The following is a 22,936-nucleotide window of genomic DNA, read 5'->3' as shown; positions in this document are numbered from 1 at the left end:
CTGATTTGCTCCATTTGAAGAGGTATACTATGGCTGCACAGATGCTGATGACGTGAACTAAATTGAACTTTCTTTGTGTTGGCAGCAGAGTAAGCCTGCTGTGATAGCCCACCACTGATATTGTCACCATTTTAGGAAGCTAAGAACAGTGCTGTGATATGATAGCAAGTGTATATGGCAACCACAGGAGACACACATACAACCTTATCAGTTTGAACCATCTGTGACAAAGTGGACTGCCCAAAGAGAGAGAGAGAAAAAAAAAAAACTAAGCGTGTCTCTTACTAGCATTCTTATTTTTTGCTTACTGCAAATATCCGTGCCCTTTACAAACTGAACGGCTGGCCACCCAGATACACACTCTCACACACAAAATGACCTGAAATACTGTAGTACACCTGCTGCTAGGTAGCCAGCGCTATTTCACTGCTAGAAGTTGTTACATTAACCAGATATATGTCAAACATATTGTGTGGTCAAAAGTCTGAGACCATGTTGAAAATCTGGAAATAAAAATCTAACTTAAAATGAAAGTAAACTGAAAATAATATATATATATATATTTTTTTTTTTTTTTTTTTACTACAAAAAAATTACAACGTTATGACATAGAAGGAACACGAAATTTTTAGTAATTTACTAAATAAGTCACTAATCAAATAAGCTAATTTGTGACATTATCCATGTTAACTCCTTTATGCAAAAGGTCAGATTTCCTTGCTTTCATTAAAACACAAAATATGCTAATTGTAACTAAAATTTCCCATTTAAAAACCCTACAGTCAGAATTCATGTTTTTGTTTTTCTAAATGGAGCCTGTGTCCCCCTGCCCTTCTGGTTACTTATTGGCTGAATCACAGGTGTGTTCCTGCTACTCTCAGTAGGGGGTGCTGTTTTACTGTTCATCAGATGCAGACGGGAGAAATTGGGGATGCCATGATTGACTGCCAATCACAGAGCCACCTGTTCAGCTCAGATTCTGAACTGGATGAGGGTAACAATGGCACGGCCTGCCAGCACCTCTGACCTCTGTCTGTGAGCAGTGGCGCATTGCAATGTGCAGTCAGAGCTCATTTTAATACAGTTGTGGCCATTTTTAGCTCATTTACACGCACACATGAAAACACAAATACACGTATGGTATTTATGTGTGCCCACAGTTACATAATTATGTAATTTTACATAATAATATACTATTTTCTTTAAATATCACAAAAACACTATCATCGAGTGTGAAATAATCAGCAAAATAATTTTTTCACGCTTACTATTTAAAACATAAAATTCGTATTGGTCGAAGTCGCAGACTGCACATGTCATGGTGCATTCACGTCAGATCAGAAATTCTGTAATTTTAAGAATCCGACTTGCAAAAAGCATTCATGTCTTTGGCAAATTCATAATTACAAGTTGTAACCACAGAATTCTATGGAATCTCTGACTTCACTGCAAAAAAAAAAAAAAAAGAAAAAAACCCTTCTTTTTATAGTGTTCACCATAGTGATATCTGGTAAAAAGAAACAGAATGTCAGCAGCCTCAAGAGAAATTTACATTTAAAGGCGATTTACACATATTTCTGTTTGATATACCATTTTATTGTAGCCAGTGTTACATGGAGCGCTTTCTTAATTAATTAATATATTTTTCTCTCATCAACAACAAAGTCACATATGGATTCTTTTTTGCCGTTGAGTGTTGCCATAGAAACGAATAATTTCTTAAACCAAGGATATGAACAGCCTAGAGTAGAATCTCAGAGTTGTCATCTTGTTTTTACAGTAATTCCGAACAATTTGAATGTGACAATAACCACCAAAACTATGTTGCTTTGCAACCACACACAGCCCAGGATTCCCACTCTTTTCAAGGCACAATTTCCCAGGACATTTTATGAAATCTTTAAGCAAAAACACATTTGTCCATTTCAAGAGCTTTTATTTTGGTGTTTCTGTTTGTTTTTGACAGTAGTTTCTCACCTCCAGAAAAGCAGTTTGCTCCATGGCCCAGTGTGATTATTAACCCCATAAAGCTGTGATTCAATTTGAAAACATACATAGTCTGTATGTGCTGTGCACTTTAGAGTGCTCTCTGTCTCTGTCATCTCACACACACAAGAGTGCATGTGATGATCATGATGAAGTGTTTTCAGTGTATGAGTGGCCGGCTCTACACATTCATCTTGAAGCACACATCACTTGCAGATTATTTATTTATTCAATTAAATCAGAGACTTTTTTTTAGATTAATTATCACACTAGGACATATCACAATTTTTATTTGATTAATTGTACATTCAAACATTTATTTTCGTCCAAATATGTCATATTCCACGGCATTCTGCGTTTTATTGCTAATGCCATTTTTACGATTAGATTCTGTGTTTTCCACATACTACATGTGGTAACCACAGTATAAGCTGACTCCGATCGTTGAATTACTGAAAATTAATTCACATCCCTAGGTATTACGGCCATGCAACCAACCCAGTGTGAATTAACTTTTAAAAAAAATCAGTGGTCCGACTGTCATCATTGTCTAAAGTTTATAACTTACAGGGATGCAAACTCATGAGGGGCGAAAATGGTGAGACAATCACTGATCCACAAACATGTTTTCCGGCGCCAAAAAAGCACCTTAAGCTATTTTAATGATTCAAGTATAGCAAATTATCAGCACAATTGTGCAGAATTAGCTGCAAAAATAAAGGGTACTTTGTTGTGGCTTCTGTTTCACAAATTTGTTCAATTTAAATAATTGACTAGTTTAGTGACTACTTCTGGAGATGCCACTAGGTGGAGACAAATGAGCGTCTTATGCACTATGAGTGAGTCATTTACTCATTTTGAGATGTTCACGACCAAAATCTGCCAAGAGACATAATAGTATTTAACTCTCATGTAGCTTTGGAGTCAAAAATGAACCCTTTTGAACTTTGCTTCCCTAAAAAACATGGTTTGCTTCATCTCAGTGGCATGAGATTTGGTGACTTTTCCTACATTTGCTATCTACACACACACACACACACACACACACACACACACACACACACACACACACACACACACACACACAAAATTGGGCTGGATTGAGGTTGTGTGGTGGTGTGACAAAAAAATGTACACTCGTGATGTTCGGTGTCAAATTGGATCCCACATAGGAAATGAATGGATGAGAGGATAAAACAAGCATTTTTTATTACAATTTGTCAAATAAAATCAATAAATCAGCCACAATGCAGAACACACACAAACACACACACACACACACACACACACACACACACACACACACACACACACACACACACATAAATGAAGGGGTGATACTATAACATATCCACAATGTGTAACGCACATGCTCACTCACACACAGGAATGAAAAGGTGAAATTATAAAAGAGAGAATTTCTTATAGAATTTGTCAAATAAAATCAGCCACAATGCATAACACACACAGAAATTAAGGGGTGAGACCATAACACATCCAGAACCGAGAACACACACACACACACACACAAATGAAAGGGTGAGGCAATAATACTTAGCACAAGCCAAGCATGCTTACACACATGCACGCACACCAACACACAGACACACGCACAAACATAAAGGAAAGTGTGAGGCAATAATACTTAGCACACACCAGGCATGCTTACACACATGCACGCACACCAACACGCACACACAGACACACACGCAGACGCACACACAGACACACACACAGAGATCACAGGCTTTTAGTTTTAGACAGTTTATTTTTTTTACACTGCGAGAAATTTTACTCTTAGGAGTGGGAGCAAAATGTTTATTCTAAGTAGGGCTGGGTGAAATGGCTTCAGAATTTCTATCTCTCTATATTTTTCAGCAAATTGACGATATTCGATAAATATCTCGATAATTATGTTTTTGCTCTGAAATAGCAACGGTGAGATAGCTCTGAATTTTTTTTTATATCAGAGAAAACGTCAGTTCATCTAAACAGCCACTGAAGCCATGTAGAATTAATATTTCAAAGGCATTCAATAAAAATCTATTTAAAAATGATGAAGGCATGTTTCCCACAGTTTTTCACTAAATTAACACAAGGGAGAGTAAAATGTAATAATTTTCATTGATTTGCACATTTACACATATATATAACATAAAATCATATATGGAAGCTTAATAAAAATCTTATTTACCTTTATATATTTTTACTAAAACATTTTTCTTTAATCATCAGGTCACATGACTAGGAAGTTATATAGATTTGAAAATTGCCAAAAATCATAAAAAATACACAAAATCATATTTTCAAAATTCAGGTCGTGTAAGATGTGTGTCAGGTGTTTGTAAATACATAGCAGGTGGTCTGACATCATCAGGTCACATGACCAGGAAGTTATATGGATTTGAAAATGTCAAAAATTAATAACAAATACACAAAATCATATTTCCAAAATCCAAGTCATGCTTGATGTGTTATAGGTGTTTGTAAATATATAACAGGTGATGTGACATCATCGGGTCACATGACCAGGAAGTTATATGGATTTGAAAATGTCAAAAATTAATAAAAAATACACAAAATCATATTTCCAAAATCCACGTCATGCATGATGTGTTATAGGTGTTTGTAAATATATAACAGGTGATGTGACATCATCAAGTCATATGACCAGGAAAATAAAAATGAAAAATCATAAAAAAATGATTGAAGTTACGATTAAAAAATAAAAGTCATGTAAGGTGGAAAGGTGTTGTGTATACATGTGCTATAGGAGATATGACCTGCATTTATTACTGTTAGCTATAAGTTAAATGAAATTTCAGTTAAATTACATTGTTATAACATCATTACATATCCTAAGGAATAACCCATTTATGGTTTTAAATGTTTGTATTTTGTACCATATATTTCTACTTAACTTGATTGACAATATTAAGTTACATCTGGATAAAGCTACACGTTTATATAGCCAAGGAGTAATCTGTTTTTCACCGGCCTTTGTCCATTTCACACTTTAGAGACACTCCCTAAATTTGTCTGCCAAATGTCTATCGAATGTCCAATATAAAAACAACTTTACCGCAGTGATGTAAAATTGGAGCCGAGGTTGCGCTGATGCGTCACTTCATAGACTTCAGTGTATTTGGCAGCGCTGACACGAGTATAAACATCAGTCACTTTTATGCATTAATAGCTCTTCCGCCCTTTTCTCTCCATGATGAACAAGGTAGACTCACATGCCGATGATGAAGTAAATGAACAACATGCCCCTCTCATTCAGTCGGTCAGTTCCTGTACCAGGTCATTTCGTTTGTTTGTGAATGAGAAGTTTCACGAGTGCCGCTTCTCACTGTGCACGCGATTGGCTGTAGCTGTAACCAGTCAAACAATCTGCTTCGGTTGGACCGCAATTGCCAAGCACATGATTGGCCGCTGTTGTAACCAATCATGAGGATGTAAGCGTCCTTAACTTTTGATGTTGTTTTACAATGCACAGCCACCGAGAGTGACAATACGATACAAATTTGTGTATTTGACTCCTATTCCGAGTCCCGATCATTACCATGTTTTTGTACATGTAATGAAAACCTAGCAATACAGTCAAACCGTTTTATTATACTAAAGTATTTTCCAGGACAAATCATTATTTTCCAGGACATTTAAGTATTTTTCTAATTTTCCATGACTTTTCCATGACTGGAAAACTGCATTCCAAAATTCCAGGTTTTCCAGGACGTGTGGGAACCCTGACAGCCAATACTTAGCATAACAAACTATAACTGGGTTGAATAATTTTTATTCAGATATTTATCGATAATAAACTCCACCTGAGCTGCTGATTCTCTTGCCACTTTCAAGAAAAATCTACAGGTGAATCTCTTCCCATGAGCACTTGACTCTCTTTATACAATCGTCTCTCTTTATGGACTTTATAGATGCTTTGCTGGACATTTTAGTCAGAGGTGCAGCTTTGCTGTTCAAGAGACGCAGGCGAGGGAGACAAGCAGGCACGCTGGTCAAGCTTTCGAACAGCGCTGCTGAGCATTCATCTACCAAATCTCCACTCTCTTCCTAACAAAACGGATGAACTACATCTCCTCACCCGTACAAACAAGGACTTTTCTCTCTGCTGGCTTGTGCTTCACAGAAACCTGGCTGAGTGAAGCCATTCCGGACAGTGCATTACATCTGCTGGGCTTTCAGTTGCTCAGAGCGGATCGCATTGCGGATTTAACGGAGAAAATGAGAGGCAGTGGAACATGCATTTACATCAATGAAAGTTGGTGTACAAATGTAACAATGTTAAAGAAGATTTGCTGTCCTAATTTGGAAGCACTCTTTATTAACTGTAAGCCCTTTTACGCACCATGGGAGTTTTCCTAGTTTATTCTGGTGAGTGTGTATATCACGCCACACGCATGCGTGTGTGCCGTGCTGCAACAGCTGGCTGATCAGATCACAGTCACGGAACAACAATATCCAGACTCAGTTATTATTATTCTTGGGTATTTTAACAAAGCAAATCTCACATGTGAACTGCCCAAATACAAACAGCACATTACATGCTACACAACAATAAAGGATGCATATCGCTCTGTCCCTAGAGCAGCTTTGGGACTCTCTGATCACTGTCTGGTTCATCTTCTTCCAACCTACAGACAGAAATTAAAATCAGCCAAGCCTGTAGTAAGGACTGTAAAGAGATGGAACTACAAGGCTGCTTTGACTGCACTGATTGGAGTGTTTTTGAGGCTGCAGCCACCAACCTGGACGAGCTCACAGATACTGTTACATCATATATCAGTTTCTGTGAGGATATATGCATTCCTACTAGGACTTATTTAACATTCAACAACGACAAACCATGGTTTACAGCAGAGCTCAGGCAGCTTCCTCAGGCCAAAGAGGATGCTTACAGGGATGGGGATAAAGTCTTGTACAATCAGGCCAGTATCACACTGAATAAGGAAATCAGAGTGGCTAAAAGAAGATACTCTGAGAAGCTGAAAAACAAGTTTTCAGCTAATGACCCTGCATCAGTGTGGAGTGGCATGAAACAACTTATGAATTACAGGACTCCTACCCCCAACCCTGTGGTGGACCAACAACTGGCTGACGACCTGAATGTGTTCTACTGTAGATTTGAAAGGCCCAATCTCACACCCCACACCCGCTCTGACCTTCACTTCACACAAACACCAACACCTCCTGCAACTCCCCTCCTCCCCACTCCTGATACTCAACCTGCACTTAAGATCTGTGAAGAAGAGGTGTGCCACGTCTTTCGGAAACAAAAGACTAGGAAATCTTCAGGCCCAGATGGTGTTTCACCTGCGTGTCTTAGATCCTGTGCTAACCAGCTGGCCCCCATCTTCACACAGATCTTCAATAGATCACTGGAGCAGTGTGAAGTCCCATGCTGCTTCAAATGCTCAATCATCATTCCTGTCCCAAAGAAACCAAAAATCACAGGACTTAATGACTACAGACCTGTCGCCCTGACGTCTGTGGTCATGAAATCATTTGAGAGACTGGTGTTGGCCCACCTGAAGGACATCACTGGACCCTTTCTAGATCCCCTTCAATTTGCTTATCGAGAAAACAGGTTTGTGGAGGATGCAGTCAACATCAGATTGCATCATATCCTGCAACATCTGGACAGACTAGGGACATATGCAAGGATCCTTCTTGTGGACTTCAGTTCGGCTTTCAACACCATCATCCCAGCTATACTCCAGACTAAACTACACCAGCTCTCTGTTCCCACGTCTATCTGTTAGTGCATTACCAGCTTTCTGATGGACAGGCAGCAGCTTGTGAGACAGGGAAAATTCACTTCCAGCACCTGTACAAACAGCACTGGTGCCCCCCAGGTATGTGTGCTCTCCCCACTACTCTTCTCCCTCTACACCAATGACTGCATCACCAAGGATCCCTCTGTCAAGCTCCTGAAGTTTGCAGACGACACTACTGTCATCGGCCTCATCCGAGATGACAATGAGTCTGCATACAGAAGGGAGGTTAAACAGCTGGCTGTCTGGTGCAGTCAAAACAACCTTGAGCTGAACATGCTCAAAATGGTGGAGATGATTGTGGACTTTAGAAGGAACACCCCAACACTGACCCCCCTCACCATTCTAAAAAGCACTGTGGCAGCAGTAGAGTCATTCAGGTTCCTGGGCACTACCATCTCACAGGACCTGAAGTGGGAGACCCACATTGACTCCATTGTGAAAAAGGCCCAGCAGAGGTTGTACTTCCTTCACCAGTTGAGGAAGTTCAACCTGCCACAGACGCTCCTGATACAGTTCTACTCAGCAGTCATTGAGTCTGTCCCCTGCACTTCAATAACTGTCTAGTTTGGTTCAGCTTCGAAATCAGACATCAGAAGACCACAAAGAACAGTTCGGACTGCTGAGAGGATTATTGGTTGACCCCTGCCCTCCCTTCAAGAACTATACACTTCCAGAGTGAGGAAAAAGTCTGGAAAAATCACTCTGGACACCACTCACCCAGCCCACTACCTTTTTGAACTGTTGCCTTCTGGCCGACGCTTCAGAGCTCTGAGCACCAGAACCGTCATATACAGTATATATATATATATATATTGTCTTATTGTGTATTCTATATATACTTTTTTCTATTCAATTTTTATTTATTTATTATTATTATTATTATAATTTTTTTGTATTTTATTATTTTTATTGTATTTTTGTATTTTGTAATTACATTTATTTATTTTTTTATTATTATCTATGTCTTGTTGCTGTTTTTGTATTGTTGTGCTTTGGAAGCTTCTGTCACCAAGACAAATTCCTTGTATGTGTAAGCATACTTGGCAATAAAGCTGATTCTGATTCTGATAAAAATAATAATAAAAAAATAAAAAGAATTTGCCACTGTCTCTCACTTTTCTCTCTGCTTGTACTTCTCTGAGTGAAACTGAAACTTTGTATTGCAACACTTTTCAATTTATTGGATGATTCTCTTTTGCTGTATTGCTCATTCACGAGTTCGCTTGTACATACTGTATAGGGTATTTAGTTAAACATATATGGCGTGCTGTTCAAAGTAGGTGCTCGAGCACGGGACTCAGCCTTCTGATCCCTGTAATTAGATTTGCTGCACTTAGCAAGCCAAGACCAAGCATCAAGAGTGTGCCACTGTTCTTGGGGAGTGTACATTTATGTTTGTGTGTTTGAGCTTGTTTTTGTATGTGGACCGCTCCTCTGTCCACAACCGAGGGCATTTAGCTGACTGCTGCCTTTGCACTAACCAGGAAAACTAAACAAAATCAATAAGCCAAACAGTGAGGCAGTGAAAAAGTTGGTTTGTGTTTATGGGTTTATATGATAGTGCGCCAAGCTAGCTGAGAGTAAAAGAACCGTTACAGCCCAGTGCATTTCATGATACCATATAAATGGCTTTTTTGAGCACATGGCAAATGCTACTTTGTAATGGTATACAGTTTTTTGGGCGACTGTAAATGCAAAGTATTCTTTTGTAAAAACAGGGGCTTAAATAACAATCTGAACCTAAATGTAGCCATACATCTACTGTTTTTTGCTCCAAAGCCTAGTAGACTATGTATAAGCCTGGGTGCCCTCTAAAACTTTCCAAGCCCACTAAATTAAATTATTTCTTGTGTAGTCAAGTAAACAGCGACAATACACAGGAAACCTGGGTGGAACAAAATCAGTTATGCTAAATCTGAAAACAATAACAGGCCATTCTTCATGTGTACAATGGTCCACCATGGAGTAAAATGATAAGCAAGAATAAACAGTGATAAAGAGAAAGACAGACTTAATTCAGCAGATCTGTGAGTCAGTCTTTCAATACATGTCTTTCTCTTGCTCATTTTTCAATGTAAAACAAAAGGATATTTCAGGGGTCTGAACCCCATCAAAGGCTGCTGATTTTCTCATCTATTTGTCAATGTCTTTTTTAGAGCTCTTTACTCTCATGCAAACGGTCAGGTGCTCTGCAGAGTCACGTTGACATTTCTCCCTCAGGCACCCATACAGAATCCACTTCATTAAAGATGCATCAAAGAGAGACCGAAGATCTTCCCTCCATCTGAGCCCACGGAGGACCCAAGCCATATTCACATTCAGCTAGCAACCCAGAGAAAGAGCTTTGCTCTGAAAAAACGATCCTGTTGGGAAGATCTGATAAGCCCAACAGCTATTTCCATGTCCAGAAAGTGTGATATCAAAAAATGTAGTGAATGTTGCCACGACTCATAATATGCCCTGGCGTATAAGAACCAGCCTCAGAAAAAGCTGCCCTTGCTGTGCATTTTGTATGCATTAAAAATAAACAAATAACTTTGGGTTGGCCTGATTGAGATTTTACAGTTTTAATGTGTTAAAAGTATAGTTTTTAGAAGAATAGCTCAGTTCTGTAGATCCATACAATGCAAGAAAATGGTGATCAGAACTCCAAAAATGTGATAAAGTCAGCATTAAAGTTATCCTTAAGATTCTAGTGTTTTAGTCAATGTCTTCTGAAGCGATCCAGTTGGTTTTGGCTGAGAACAGACTCCTTATTCATTGTTCATCTTGTCATTGCAGTCTCTAGGTATGATCATGATTTCAAGCTCGATTACACTTCCTAGCACTTGAGGCATGCGCAGAGAGCTAGATGACAGGAAGTGTAATCGAGCTTGATATCATGATTGCCAATGAGACTGCTTGATGTACCATAATCACTGGAGTTTGATGGATTACTTATATACTGACTTTATCTGCTTTTAGGAGCTTTTGGAGTTCTAGTCACCATTTACAGGTGCATCTCAATAAATTAGAATGTCGTGGAAAAGTTCATTTATTTCAGTAATTCAACTCAAATTGTGAAACTCGTGTATTAAATAAATTCAATGCACACAGACTGAAGTAGTTTAAGTCTTTGGTTCTTTTAATTGTGATGATTTTGGCTCACATTTAACAAAAACCCACCAATTCACTGTCTCAAAAAATTAGAATATGGTGACATGCCAATCAGCTAATCAACTCAAAACACCTGCAAAGGTTTCCTGAGCCTTCAAAATGGTCTCTCAGTTTGGTTCACTAGGCTACACAATCATGGGGAAGACTGCTGATCTGACAGTTGTCCAGAAGACAATCATTGACACCCTTCACAAGGAGGGTAAGCCACAAACATTCATTGCCAAAGAAGCTGGCTGTTCACAGAGAGCTGTATCCAAGCATGTTAACAGAAAGTTGAGTGGAAGGAAAAAGTGTGGAAGAAAAAGATGGACAACCAACTGAGAGAACCGCAGCCTTATGATTGGCAAGCAAAATCGATTCAAGAATTTGGGTGAACTTCACAAGGAATGGACTGAGGCTGGGGTCAAGGCATCAAGAGCCACCACACACAGACGTGTCAAGGAATTTGGCTACAGTTGTCGTATTCCTCTTGTCAAGCCACTCCTGAACCACAGACAACGTCAGAGGCGTCTTACCTGGGCTAAGGAGAAGAAGAACTGGACTGTTGCCCAGTGGTCCAAAGTCCTCTTTTCAGATGAGAGCAAGTTTTGTATTTCATTTGGAATCCAAGGTCCTAGAGTCTGGAGGAAGGGTGGAGAAGCTCATAGCCCAAGTTGCTTGAAGTCCAGTGTTAAGTTTCCACAGTCTGTGATGATTTGGGGTGCAATGTCATCTGCTGGTGTTGGTCCATTGTGTTTTTTGAAAACCAAAGTCACTGCACCCATTTACCAAGAAATTTTGGAGCACTTCATGCTTCCTTCTGCTGACCAGCTTTTTAAAGATGCTGATTTCATTTTCCAGCAGGGTTTGGCACCTGCCCACACTGCCAAAAGCACCAAAAGTTGGTTAAATGACCATGGTGTTGGTGTGCTTGACTGGCCAGCAAACTCACCAGACCTGAGGTATTGTCAAGAGGAAAATGAGAAACAAGAGACCAAACAATGCAGATGAGCTGAAGGCCACTGTCAAAGAAACCTGGGCTTCCATACCACCTCAGCAGTGCCACAAACTGATCACCTCCATGCCACGCCGAATTGAGGCAGTAATTAAAGCAAAAAGGAGCCCCTACCAAGTATTGAGTACATATACAGTAAATGAACATACTTTTCAGAAGGCCAACAATTCACTAAAAATGTTTTTTTTATTGGTTTTATGATGTATTCTAATTTTGAGATAGTGAATTGGTGGGTTTTTGTTAAATGTGAGCCAAAATCATCACAATTAAAAGAACCAAAGACTTAAACTACTTCAGTCTGTGTGCACTGAATTTATTTAATACACGAATTTCACAATTTGAGTTGAATTACTGAAATAAATGAACTTTTCCACGACATTCTAATTTATTGAGATGCACCTGTATTTGCATTGTATGGACCTACAGAGTTGAGATATTTTTCAAAAAATCTTTGTTTGTGTTCAGCAGAAGAAAGAAAATCATACACATCTAGGATGAATTGAGAGTGAGCAAATGATGAGGGAATGTAAATTTTAGGGTGAAAGATCCCTTTAATCAGAACATATAAGGCCTTTAAAGGAATAGTACACCTAGCTAGAGCAAGATTTTCAGTGAATAATGACTTAAATTTTGACATGTTCCTCACACAATCACTACGGCTTCGGAAGACTTGGAATGTAGATTACGAACTGTATAGACCAGCGTTTCTCAAACTGGGGTCCGCGGACCCCCAAGGGTCCTTTTCGAATAGCCAGGGGGTCTGTGGGAAATCCTTGAACATTGTGTTGCGATGTTGTAAGCAAATAGGTAATAAAAATCAATACAAATAATGACTCGATATAAAGCTATTGACTAATATAAAAATATGACATAGAAGTTTTGAACAATATATTCAAACAGCCTACATAAAAAAGTTGTAGATTCTGGACCGCAAATTTAAGTGTAGGAAAACTTATTCTCATGGTAACAGCGACTTCTCTGATTGGGGAATGAATCTCGCTTCAAGATGAAATGACTATTTACAGGAGTTTTTGTGGATGACATTGGACAATATCCATAAAACATTGAGACACAGAGCTGTTACTTCATCCAGTAAAAAAGAGAAGGGGTTTAACAACGTGCATTTCAAGTTATATCGACCACAATGAGTGTGAATATTCACAAGCCACAACTGACCAGTACTGGATTAGCAAGGCCCCTGTTTCTGAATTCATATACTTATAATTAGTTTGCTTAATCTTGCTAGATAAAGTATGCTACTGTCATATAAATTATAATATGACAATTGCCGATCCAGCTTCACATCAAACGCGATCATATATTTCCTCACACAGTGTCCCCTTTTTTAACCCTACCATCTGTCTAACAGTGGTGGTCAATATTAGTTCATTTCATTGTATTATGCATTATATATAATTTTCCACTTCAGTATAACTGCCATTTATGTGATTATAAATCGCATCCCATTCGCTGCTGAATGAAAGAGAGATGTAGGAATACTTATGAAAATGTTTTATTCTCCAATACTTCCTTATTTGCAGAAAAGCAAAAAATGACAGTTAACAATGATAAAATAATTTGAAACATTAAATTAATGATTAAATTATGTTATTGTATCATTACTGTTGTTTAATTATCAACAATAATGTGATATTATAGTAACAAATAAAAACGAATTAATCAATCCACAACTGTTTATTTTTCTTCAGAAGAATATGGTGCTTTACTCATGTGTAAACTCATGCTTTGAATATAGGGGGAAATCATAATAATGTATAATAAAAAAAAGAAAAAACAGTACTGTTTGAGCTTTGTAGTGTTCTCGGTGAAGTTTCCTCCTGCAGATGGCGCTAAAACAGACTGTCTCCCTAACTTCATTTTATGGTGTTTGGCGGGATGGTGGTGGTGGGGCGGGGGTCCATGAAGAATTTGAAGTTATGAAAGGGGTCCTTGGTTCAAAAAAGTTTGAGAAACCCTGGTATTAACCACTTGTATGTTAATCTATAGTGCCTTTTTTTTTTTTTTTTTTTTCATTTTGGAGCATTATATAAAAAAGAATGTTCACCTTTTGAGGTTTGGAACAACATGAGGGTGAGTAAATAATGCAAGCAATTTCATTGTTGGTTGAACTATTCCTTTAAAGACAGAAGCAGCTCAATGAATTTGAATTTGATCATGAAAACAGTGGAATCTTCTGTTATTAAACACCAGTCTGTTATGGAAACACTCCAGACATAAAGGGGGAGCAGTTAGGGGTCGTTCAGACCGAATGTGTTCTTCTGCTAAATAAAAGACGCAGCTTATCAAACAGTACAGAATGCAGGTGCCTACAGATGCGTATTTAAAACTTAAAGTTCTTTGAACCTGACAGTGTCCAAAAAATGAGGCGTGGTACAACGGTCAAAGACGCCCATCTAGTGCATGTTTACATAGAAAAACAATAATAATAATAATAATAAAAAAACTGCATATGCATGCAAAAACGAGTATGGAGTAAATTGCCCGTTAGACTGCATACATTAAAATGAATCCATCTGAAGCTTCAGAGCTTCCTCTTCATGGAAGTAAAAAAAAACATGAATTGGTGAACCTTTATAAATATTTTTGAGAGAGAGAGAGAGAGAGAGAGAGAGAGAGAGAGAGAGAGAGAGAGTGAGACACACAGAGAGAGAGAGATAGAGAAATTAAAGCTCAGTTAAATAGCTTGAATTCAGGCATGAATATTAAATTATGGTTGATATCATGTGAGATAAAAAATTCCCTCAGCACAGAGATGAGAGGGAGTGGCAGAGAATGTCTGAGATAAAACAGACCCGAGAAAGCAGACAGTGGGCATCCAGCTATCAATCAATCATCCACAGAGACGCTCTCTTTCACCCACAGGCTGATGCCAGTGTTACAGTAGAGAAATCATGCCTGATCATGCCAACAGAGGGCACCAGTAGAAAGATAGTGAGAGAGAAACATATTGAAGATTACACATGCATTGTTTTTTTATGGGACCAACGGGGGAGACCAATCGTGAATCTAAAGATTGTGGCTTGTGCTCAGACCTCATTGGCAGTCGGCACAACAGAGGTGACATTTTGATATGCTTTTTGTGGGTGCACCAGACACAAAGGCTACAGAATATTCTTCTTTTAGAAGTGAGAGTGTGAAGGTTAAAATTGAGTTTAGCAAACATTATGAGATACAAGCATGGTGGAAAGACTTTTAGACTTTGATCTTGATTACAATAATCACTTAATGGATTTTGTTAATCAGTACATGATAGAAAAATGATTCTGAATGTATAGTTTAGTAATAATCAAATGCAGATGGATCGCCTGGTTCAAAACATTTGCAGTCTTTGCAAGGCGCATTATAATTTATAATAGTTCATAGTTCAGTCTGAAAAATCACCTTTGAGGGAAACACACCATTGATCATACTAATGATGTAATCATTTAAAAGGGCTTCAAATGGATTTTGATTGCAACTTCAAAAGGCACGCTAAACAAAAGTTGTACTAAAACACCATCTCATCTTAAATGTTCATAATGAACAAGTACATTTGTGTAATTTAATTCGGTCACATCTTACCCCGCCCTCAAAAAAAAAAAAAATTAAATTAAAAAAAATAAATAAAAAAAATATATATTTTATTCAAAGCTCTTAATTATACATAAACCATTCAAAAATATTAAAACAAAAAATTAGATTTTTAGTTTCAGAGAGTGGAAACAAGCCAGAACATCCAGGGCAGCTACAGCAGATTTATTCCTGGAATCAAACTCCCACTCATAACTCTTCTCAACACTAACTCAACGTGGTGCCCTCCACTCATTTCATGCCCTGAGTGGATTTCAATGGGCCTCAGTTTTGAGCCGTAACTGAAGAAAATCAGGCTGGCCAAAATAAGGAAGTAGGATTAGGAGTCAGGGCATAAATCGATGAGACATAATGGAAGGCTAGAAAAAAGGCAGAGAGCTTCAATTTCACAATCTGCCCCTCTGCCTACACGCACGCACACACGCGCGCACACACACACACACACACACACACACACACACACACACACACACACACACAGGCATGAATACACTCTTAATCTCGCACACAGGCCTGCAGCCAGGACTGATTACTCTTCTTTTCAGGAAGGATTCATGCAGAGGGTGAATATCCAGCTTTAGAGAAAAGCTCTGGAGTTTTTACGCTGGGTGCTGCTGAAGATGACCTAGCAGTGCGGTCGACAAGCTTAGACACAAAGGCTTTGACTCAGACATGATACACACACAACAGCACTCTTGAACTTTGTTTTTGCCTGTCTTTACTCTCTTTTTCACTCTCTCAGATGTATTCATGTGAATCACAATTGTAGTCTGTTCTTAGTCTGCTCAATAGTTTGCTCTTTAATCGATCAGAAGACTTAAAAAGAGTCCTTAGTTGTGTTTCATTTAAAGGTACAGTTGGAAATTTCTGCACCACTAGTGGCATCAAATGGGATTGCTATTTGGGATTTGCAAATGACAAAGCAATTTTGACCAATGCAAATGTGAGTGTTTGGAAACTACTTTGGAAAATGTCATAATTTTTCCAATTCCATTTGGTGCCACTAGAGGAGCAGAAATTACACACTGCACCTTTAAGTACAAACATTGTCTCAAATGTTTGTCCTAAAATTCCTTAGAAGAAATAAAAATACCCACAAATGAGACTATAGTTGACTTGTTGATAGTAAAAGTACAACAGTATAACATTAATATAGATAGTATAGCCCGGATCATTTACTTCAGTTTGGGTTCATTCATTTAAATTAGGACTATCAATTGATTTAAATGTTTAATTGAATTAATTACATGATATGCAGATTAATTGATCACCATTTAACACATATCAATATTATCTAAAAAAAAGGCCCCCCAAAATCTAGATAATTCTATATATATACAGTATATACAGAATATATATATATATATTAATTTAACCAACCTTAATTTAAATATCTAACTTTTGATTTTTTGTATCTTGGCAAATTCAAGCACAGTTTGTGAAATTTTTAAGCTCTCCTGTGAAACCCTCTTGAAGACACGCAAAATTACTGCTTTTGTTTTTCACAGGAGAAAAATCTGAAAAGCAAGAGACTTCACCAAAAGCCTTCATTTGCTCTCTATTTAATCTAATTGCTATCTATGGAAAACCACTGACAAAAAAGATGCATTGTCCTCTTGCTTATAAGCAGAGACTGTAGCTGGGCAGAACCCTTGAGTGAATGCTGAATATGAAACGATGGCACATCTGTCATGTTGAGACCCTTCCTGTCTTTCTCTGATGCCAATAACCTTTGCTCTCTGGAGGACTTTGGCACTTCTGGGCAAAGTGAGCAGCAATAAGCACTAATGCTTTTCTTTTCCCCTCACATTCTGTTCGTGCCAGGCTCATTCAGGGCCACTTTGTATGCATCCATGCCCTGCTAGCAGCAAAAACACTCACAACTGGAAGTGCTGTCATCTTCATGCAGAATTTTACATGTGCTGTATGCGTAATGCCCAGTTTGCCGTCCTTCCCTGCACCCCTCCAACAAATGATTGATGCTTTGCTGTCACCAGCCTCTGAGAATGCACTAAGCGAGTCGCTGTTCTCTCTGCTCAGGCTACCTGAATATTTTTTTCCATTTTTATTTAAAATAGGAGAGAAAAGAACAAGATTTGCTTCTCCTCTCAGCCCAAAAGAAGGGTAAAGCAGTAGGATGTAAAAATAATGGGTTTTGTGTGGATTCAGTGATTTATCACACAAGGTAATACTGATACTCAGTACAACAAAATGATTGTGAGTGTAATATTGCTTATATAGAGCAGTTCTATTAACATTAAGTAAATATTGACTAACTTACATTTTAGAAACAATATGGCCATTTATTATGTCTGTTTTTGCTTTGTTAATGAAAATAGTTCCAAATGAAGCCAAAACAGGATCAATCGTTGTGTGTTGCCGAGCAGAGCACAGACTGGCAGCCTGTCTGGAATACAAACAGTGAAGTGTCCCAGTGCAGTTATATTAAATATCAGCACTCTTGGAACATCGCTTGTTTAATCAGGTTAGAGGACCAGAACTAAGTGTTGCATAATTGTAAAAGAGATAGCATGGGATATAACATCCCCACAACCCTGGCATTCTGTGCCTTCATGCCCCTGAGCTGAGGACAGGGAGGCTGCAGGAGGTTCTGTTTTGACAAATGGAGCCACTAAGCTGCTTTCCTTCCCTCAGTGTGCTTCTTCAGAGCCTTCTAGAGATATACACCACTGCCTGGGGAGATACAGCTGGCTAGAGAATGCACTCCTGGCTCAGTAGTGTGTGTATTCATATGCTTGTGAGCAAAGGTGAGGGTGTAAGAGCTAAGGGGGAAAAATCCTGCAGCATAGATAATTTTCATGGGAGAAAATGCATGAAACATGGGAAAATTTTAACCTGAAGAATAGTTCACACAAATATGAAAATATGTTTTCATGTAGTCATCCTCATGTGGTTCCATACCCATATGGCTTTCTTTCTTCAGTGGAATGTGAACCCTTTTCCAGGGTGCTCTTAACCATACAATAAAAAGGAACAGATATAAACACTTTCGAATGGCATAAGTGACAAATACACAACAAAAGTTTAAGACATTAGTCACAGAAAATCTAAATGATAAATGATAGCATTTTCACTTTGAGTGAATTAACCCTTTGAGATTAATTTGAGAAGCACAGATGCAGTGAAAAATCTCTTTCCTTTTAAGAACAAGTTTTTTTTCCTTTTGAAGTTTTTACCATTTTGAGTCCTTAGTTTCATTTATTTAGTTTCATGCGGTAGAGGAATTAGACGTGTATGAATAAAATCTTTGCCAGTACCTATTGGTTATGTCTGAATATGTCCTTTTCTCCTTTAGACTTGTTGGCCTTCAATCCGAAAAAAAAAGAAAAAGAAAAGGAGCCACTGAGCCACTTCAAGAAACGTAAAACACTGGATGAAACATGGGATTTATCCACAGTGTTGTATTTCTGCATTATGGATTGCCTATTGTTTAGTAAACAGTGTAAAGGAAAAGCTGGTTTGGTTTGAAAACGTGATCTGTGTGAAAGAGATTTCTTTCTAGTTTCCATGTTCTTCTTTTTTGTTTTGTTTTGTGTAGGTCTGTGCAGGGGCTTTTTAAAAAACCCATCTAACTATTCAGTTATGCTGCTTCATCCATAATCTGGCCATTTTTGAGAAACAAGCATGCGATATTTCAGTGATTCGAAATTTATAAGCAATTACTGAATCTGTTTAAAGTCTGCTGTGTCTTTCTCCTCCTAGAACCACCATTTATATTCAACACAGAACAATCAGCAGAAGATTTCAGGCAAATGCATTATAATCAGTGCTACAAATAGAGACTTAATCACAATAGCTGGGCACAGGAGTCTACCAGGAAGAAATGATAAGGAAAGAGCCTTTCTGATGTGATCCTGGCAGCATAGGAAGTGTCTGCTCAGCACTTCCTCTTTTCAAACTTATCAGTCTACTGCAGTAAGTGTATAACCATGGGATTCTGAACAAAAGTAGGAGAGAAGGCTCAAGGAAAGAAAGTGAAATGGATAGACAGAGAGAGGGAGAAACAAAGTGAGAAGGAAACAGGCTCTTACATTTCAGCTCTAAACGGATGAAATCTGTGTTCCCAAGGTTTTCTAGGAAGACGCCGTAGGGAGCAGAGGTCTTGAAGTAAAAGGAGATGTCAGCACTTGTTTCTCCTTGAAAAGTGGAGAAGTGCAGATATGAAGAGGGTGTATTGAAGGATGCTGCATTCCAGTAGCTACCTGCAAACAGACCAGAGACCAGGCGAAGTTAAGTTTAATTTCTGTTACAAAAGTCTTCAGTCAAGGTCCCCTTAACCACATTAAATCTTCATGAACTTCACAGAAGCAAAGCCCTATCTAACACAAAATCACTTATTATCTGTCATCCCTGCTTAAAAGACCAGCTTAGACCAAAATGAATTCCCATGCAAGTCCAGGCTGGTTTATGCTGGTTTGGTGCTGGTTAAGTTGGTGGACCAGCAATGCCTTGTCGGTGAAGCAGTTTGACTAACATGGCTTTTCTGGTTAAGCTGGTTGACCAAAGAAATCTAGCTGGTTAAGGTAATTTAAAGGGATAGTTCAACCAAAAATGAAAAGTCTCTCATCATTTACTCACCCTCATGCCATCCCAGTTGTGTAAGACTTTCTATATTCTGCAGAACACAAACAATGATTTTTAGAAGAATACTGTATTTCAGCTCTGTAGGCCCATTCAATGCAAGTGAATAATGACCAGACCTTTGAAACTCCAAAAATCACATAAAGACCACATAAAGGTAATCTATAAGACTCCAGTGTTTAAGTCCATATCTTCAGCAGTGATATGATAGGTGTGGGTGAGAAACAGATCAATATTTAAGTCATTTTTACTATCAATTTCCACTTTCACATTCTTGTTTTGTTTTCACATTCTTTGTGCATATCGCCACCTACTGGGCAGGGAGGAGAATTTTAAGTAAAAAAAAAAAAGGACTTAAATATTGATCTGTTTCTCACCCACACCTATCATATCGCTTCTAAAGATATGGAATAACCACTGGAATCTTACGGATTACTTTTATATGGCCTTTTTGTAGCTTCAAAGGTCTGGTCACCATTCACTTGCATTTTATGGACCTACAGAGATGAGATATTCTTCTAAAAATCTTAATTTGTGTTCTGCAGAAGAAATAAAGTCAAACAAATCTGGGATAGCATGAGTGTGAGTAAATGAATTTTCATTTAGAATATTCTGTCATTATTTATTCACCCTCATGCTGGTCCAAACCAAAACACTTTCTTTTTTTTGTGGAACATAAGAAAAGATGTTAGGCACAATGTCAACTTTCACTTTCATAAGAAAGAGCAGTGTCAACGTTCTTCAAAATTTCTCCTCCTGTTCTATGGAAGAAATAAAGTCATACATGTTTGGAACGACATGAGGGTGGGTGAACTATCCCTTTAAGATAGCACACCAGCATCCTTTACTAGGGACCAGCATCCAAAACACAACATATTCTGGTAACCAGCAATGCTAGTCTTTTTAGAAGGGTTATTCTGCATTCTACACACTAGTCTGCACTTCAGAGGCTGTGCATACTCAAAAAAACCATTGGTGAAATGACCTGCATCATCAGAAATCACATGAAAGTCACAAACAAGAGGAAAACAACAATTCAATCAAAGAAGTCAACCCTTCTCTAAAATCTAAGTGGAAATGTACCATTATCAGCATTAGCTAGTTCTGATAGTACCATTACTGTAAAATAAGTGTTGTGTGTGTACTGTATGTATATGTGGAATGGAGGGGAATGGAGGTCTTTTAGAGCATGCGGTTCCCCCGAGTCATTTCAAAGCCAGCTTGCCATCATCTCTTTCCAATAGCACTCAGGGATTGACCCCCACCCACCTTGTAATAGAGGTGCACTGAGTGGAAGAAACACAAATAAAGTGTCATGTCTCTCTGACATGATGAGTGGTACAGTTTTCTGGTTAGGGGGTTATTTTGGGTGATCGTTGAGCCGAGGGATCAAATGAGAGATCACTCAAAATCAAATGTAAGTTTGGGGTAAACTTAAGTTTAGCTCAGACTATCTCCAGGTATTTTCTGTGGTCAGTTATTGGACATCCTGTGGCTGGTGTTAGTGTGTAGGTGTGTGTGTGTGTGTGTGTGTGTGTGTGTGTGTGTGCGTGTGTGTGTGTGTGGGAGACAGAAAATAAAAGCAACATGTGGCCCATCTCTTGTTTGGCATTCTGTTGAAATATCTCCTCATACAATTTGAAAAATAAAATTTGTTTCAGTCACACTTCTTTTCCATATGCAGCATGGAATGAAATTATATGCTACCAAAATGACATACTACTTCTGTTCCCTGCTGAAAAGATGGTTATCTTGTTTCCCAGCATGGCCAGGCATGTTAGGTTGCTCTATTTTTTGTGGTTTTAGAGAGGTTTTGGGCACTTTTGAACTGTTCAGGCTGGAAGACTTGATGGCCAATCACCTAAAAACAGCTTGTCCAGGCTGGGAGACCAGCTAGACCAGCCTAAACCAGCACCAATCAGAATAAAACAGCCTGAACATGAAGATTCATGCTGGCTTATGCTGATCTTTTCAGTATGGGGTTGAGTCATATATTCAGCTAAATGCTAAAGCATTCGCATATCAACACAAACACTGAATGATAGATATACTTTGCAAATGCACTCATACACTCATAGATACAGATAGAAATCCACTAATAATCAGTCATGCGGCAGAGAGAGATCAGATTTATTTCTAGACTTCTGAGACTCTTATGCTTTAAATCACAGGGCTAAATAATGCTGATTCTTTCTCTGCTATAATGTTGTGCATAAAACAGAACTGCATAGAGGAAGAGAGGGGATTAAATAGCTCAGGAGGAAGAGATATTAGAGGATGGAGTCATCTCAGGACAAAAAAAAAATAAAAAAAATAAACTATTTTATGTAACATTTGAATGTATGAATTTGTAATTTTTTTGTAAATAAAAACTCTTTTGTGAATGTTTATCTTCAAAGGAGCAATTTTCTTGAATACCATGCAGATAACATGCCCCTACTCTCTGACAATCAGATATCACTAAAATAGGTGTCCTTAAAAATCTTGCCCAATGCCCCAAGACGATGTTTAATAACTGGAGAGAGCTATTTATTAGAATTCCCATTCATTTTTATGCCAGTTGCTCAGCTGGTGCAGGACAACTCCGGCCCCCCACCTACTACCATCCTACCCTTTATATTTCTGGTGTTTATATACAGAAGAGAGTCAGGGGGTCAGGCTGTGCTTTTTCACACAATCAGAAAACGAGCTAATCAGAAAAGCTCCGTCTATGCATAATTTTTTGTGTTCAGGTTGGTTGACGTCTTTGAAGTGTGAGGTTTTGGAGAGGGCAAGTGGTCAAAGTTGGCAAAACAGCTGAAAACGCTTA

The 22,936-nt window shown here is 38.3% G+C and overlaps 1 protein-coding gene across 2 annotated transcripts in view; it reads right to left on the bottom strand.

The window, feature by feature from the left end:
* Window positions 1-22,936, bottom strand: part of LOC127431520 (contactin-associated protein-like 2) — a 588,401-nt gene that overhangs the window by 67,469 nt on the left and 497,996 nt on the right. For both annotated transcript variants that reach the window (XM_051681959.1, XM_051681960.1), the window contains one exon: window positions 19,578-19,748. In XM_051681959.1, the coding sequence (XP_051537919.1) occupies window positions 19,578-19,748 (171 nt within the window). The remainder of the gene's footprint in view (window positions 1-19,577; window positions 19,749-22,936) is intronic.

Source organism: Myxocyprinus asiaticus, chromosome 41 (genome assembly GCF_019703515.2).
Source record: "Myxocyprinus asiaticus isolate MX2 ecotype Aquarium Trade chromosome 41, UBuf_Myxa_2, whole genome shotgun sequence".
Lineage (NCBI taxonomy): Eukaryota > Metazoa > Chordata > Actinopteri > Cypriniformes > Catostomidae > Myxocyprinus > Myxocyprinus asiaticus.
The sequence above is the reverse complement of the archived record's forward strand: the minus strand, read 5'-3'. Positions and strand labels throughout refer to the sequence as shown.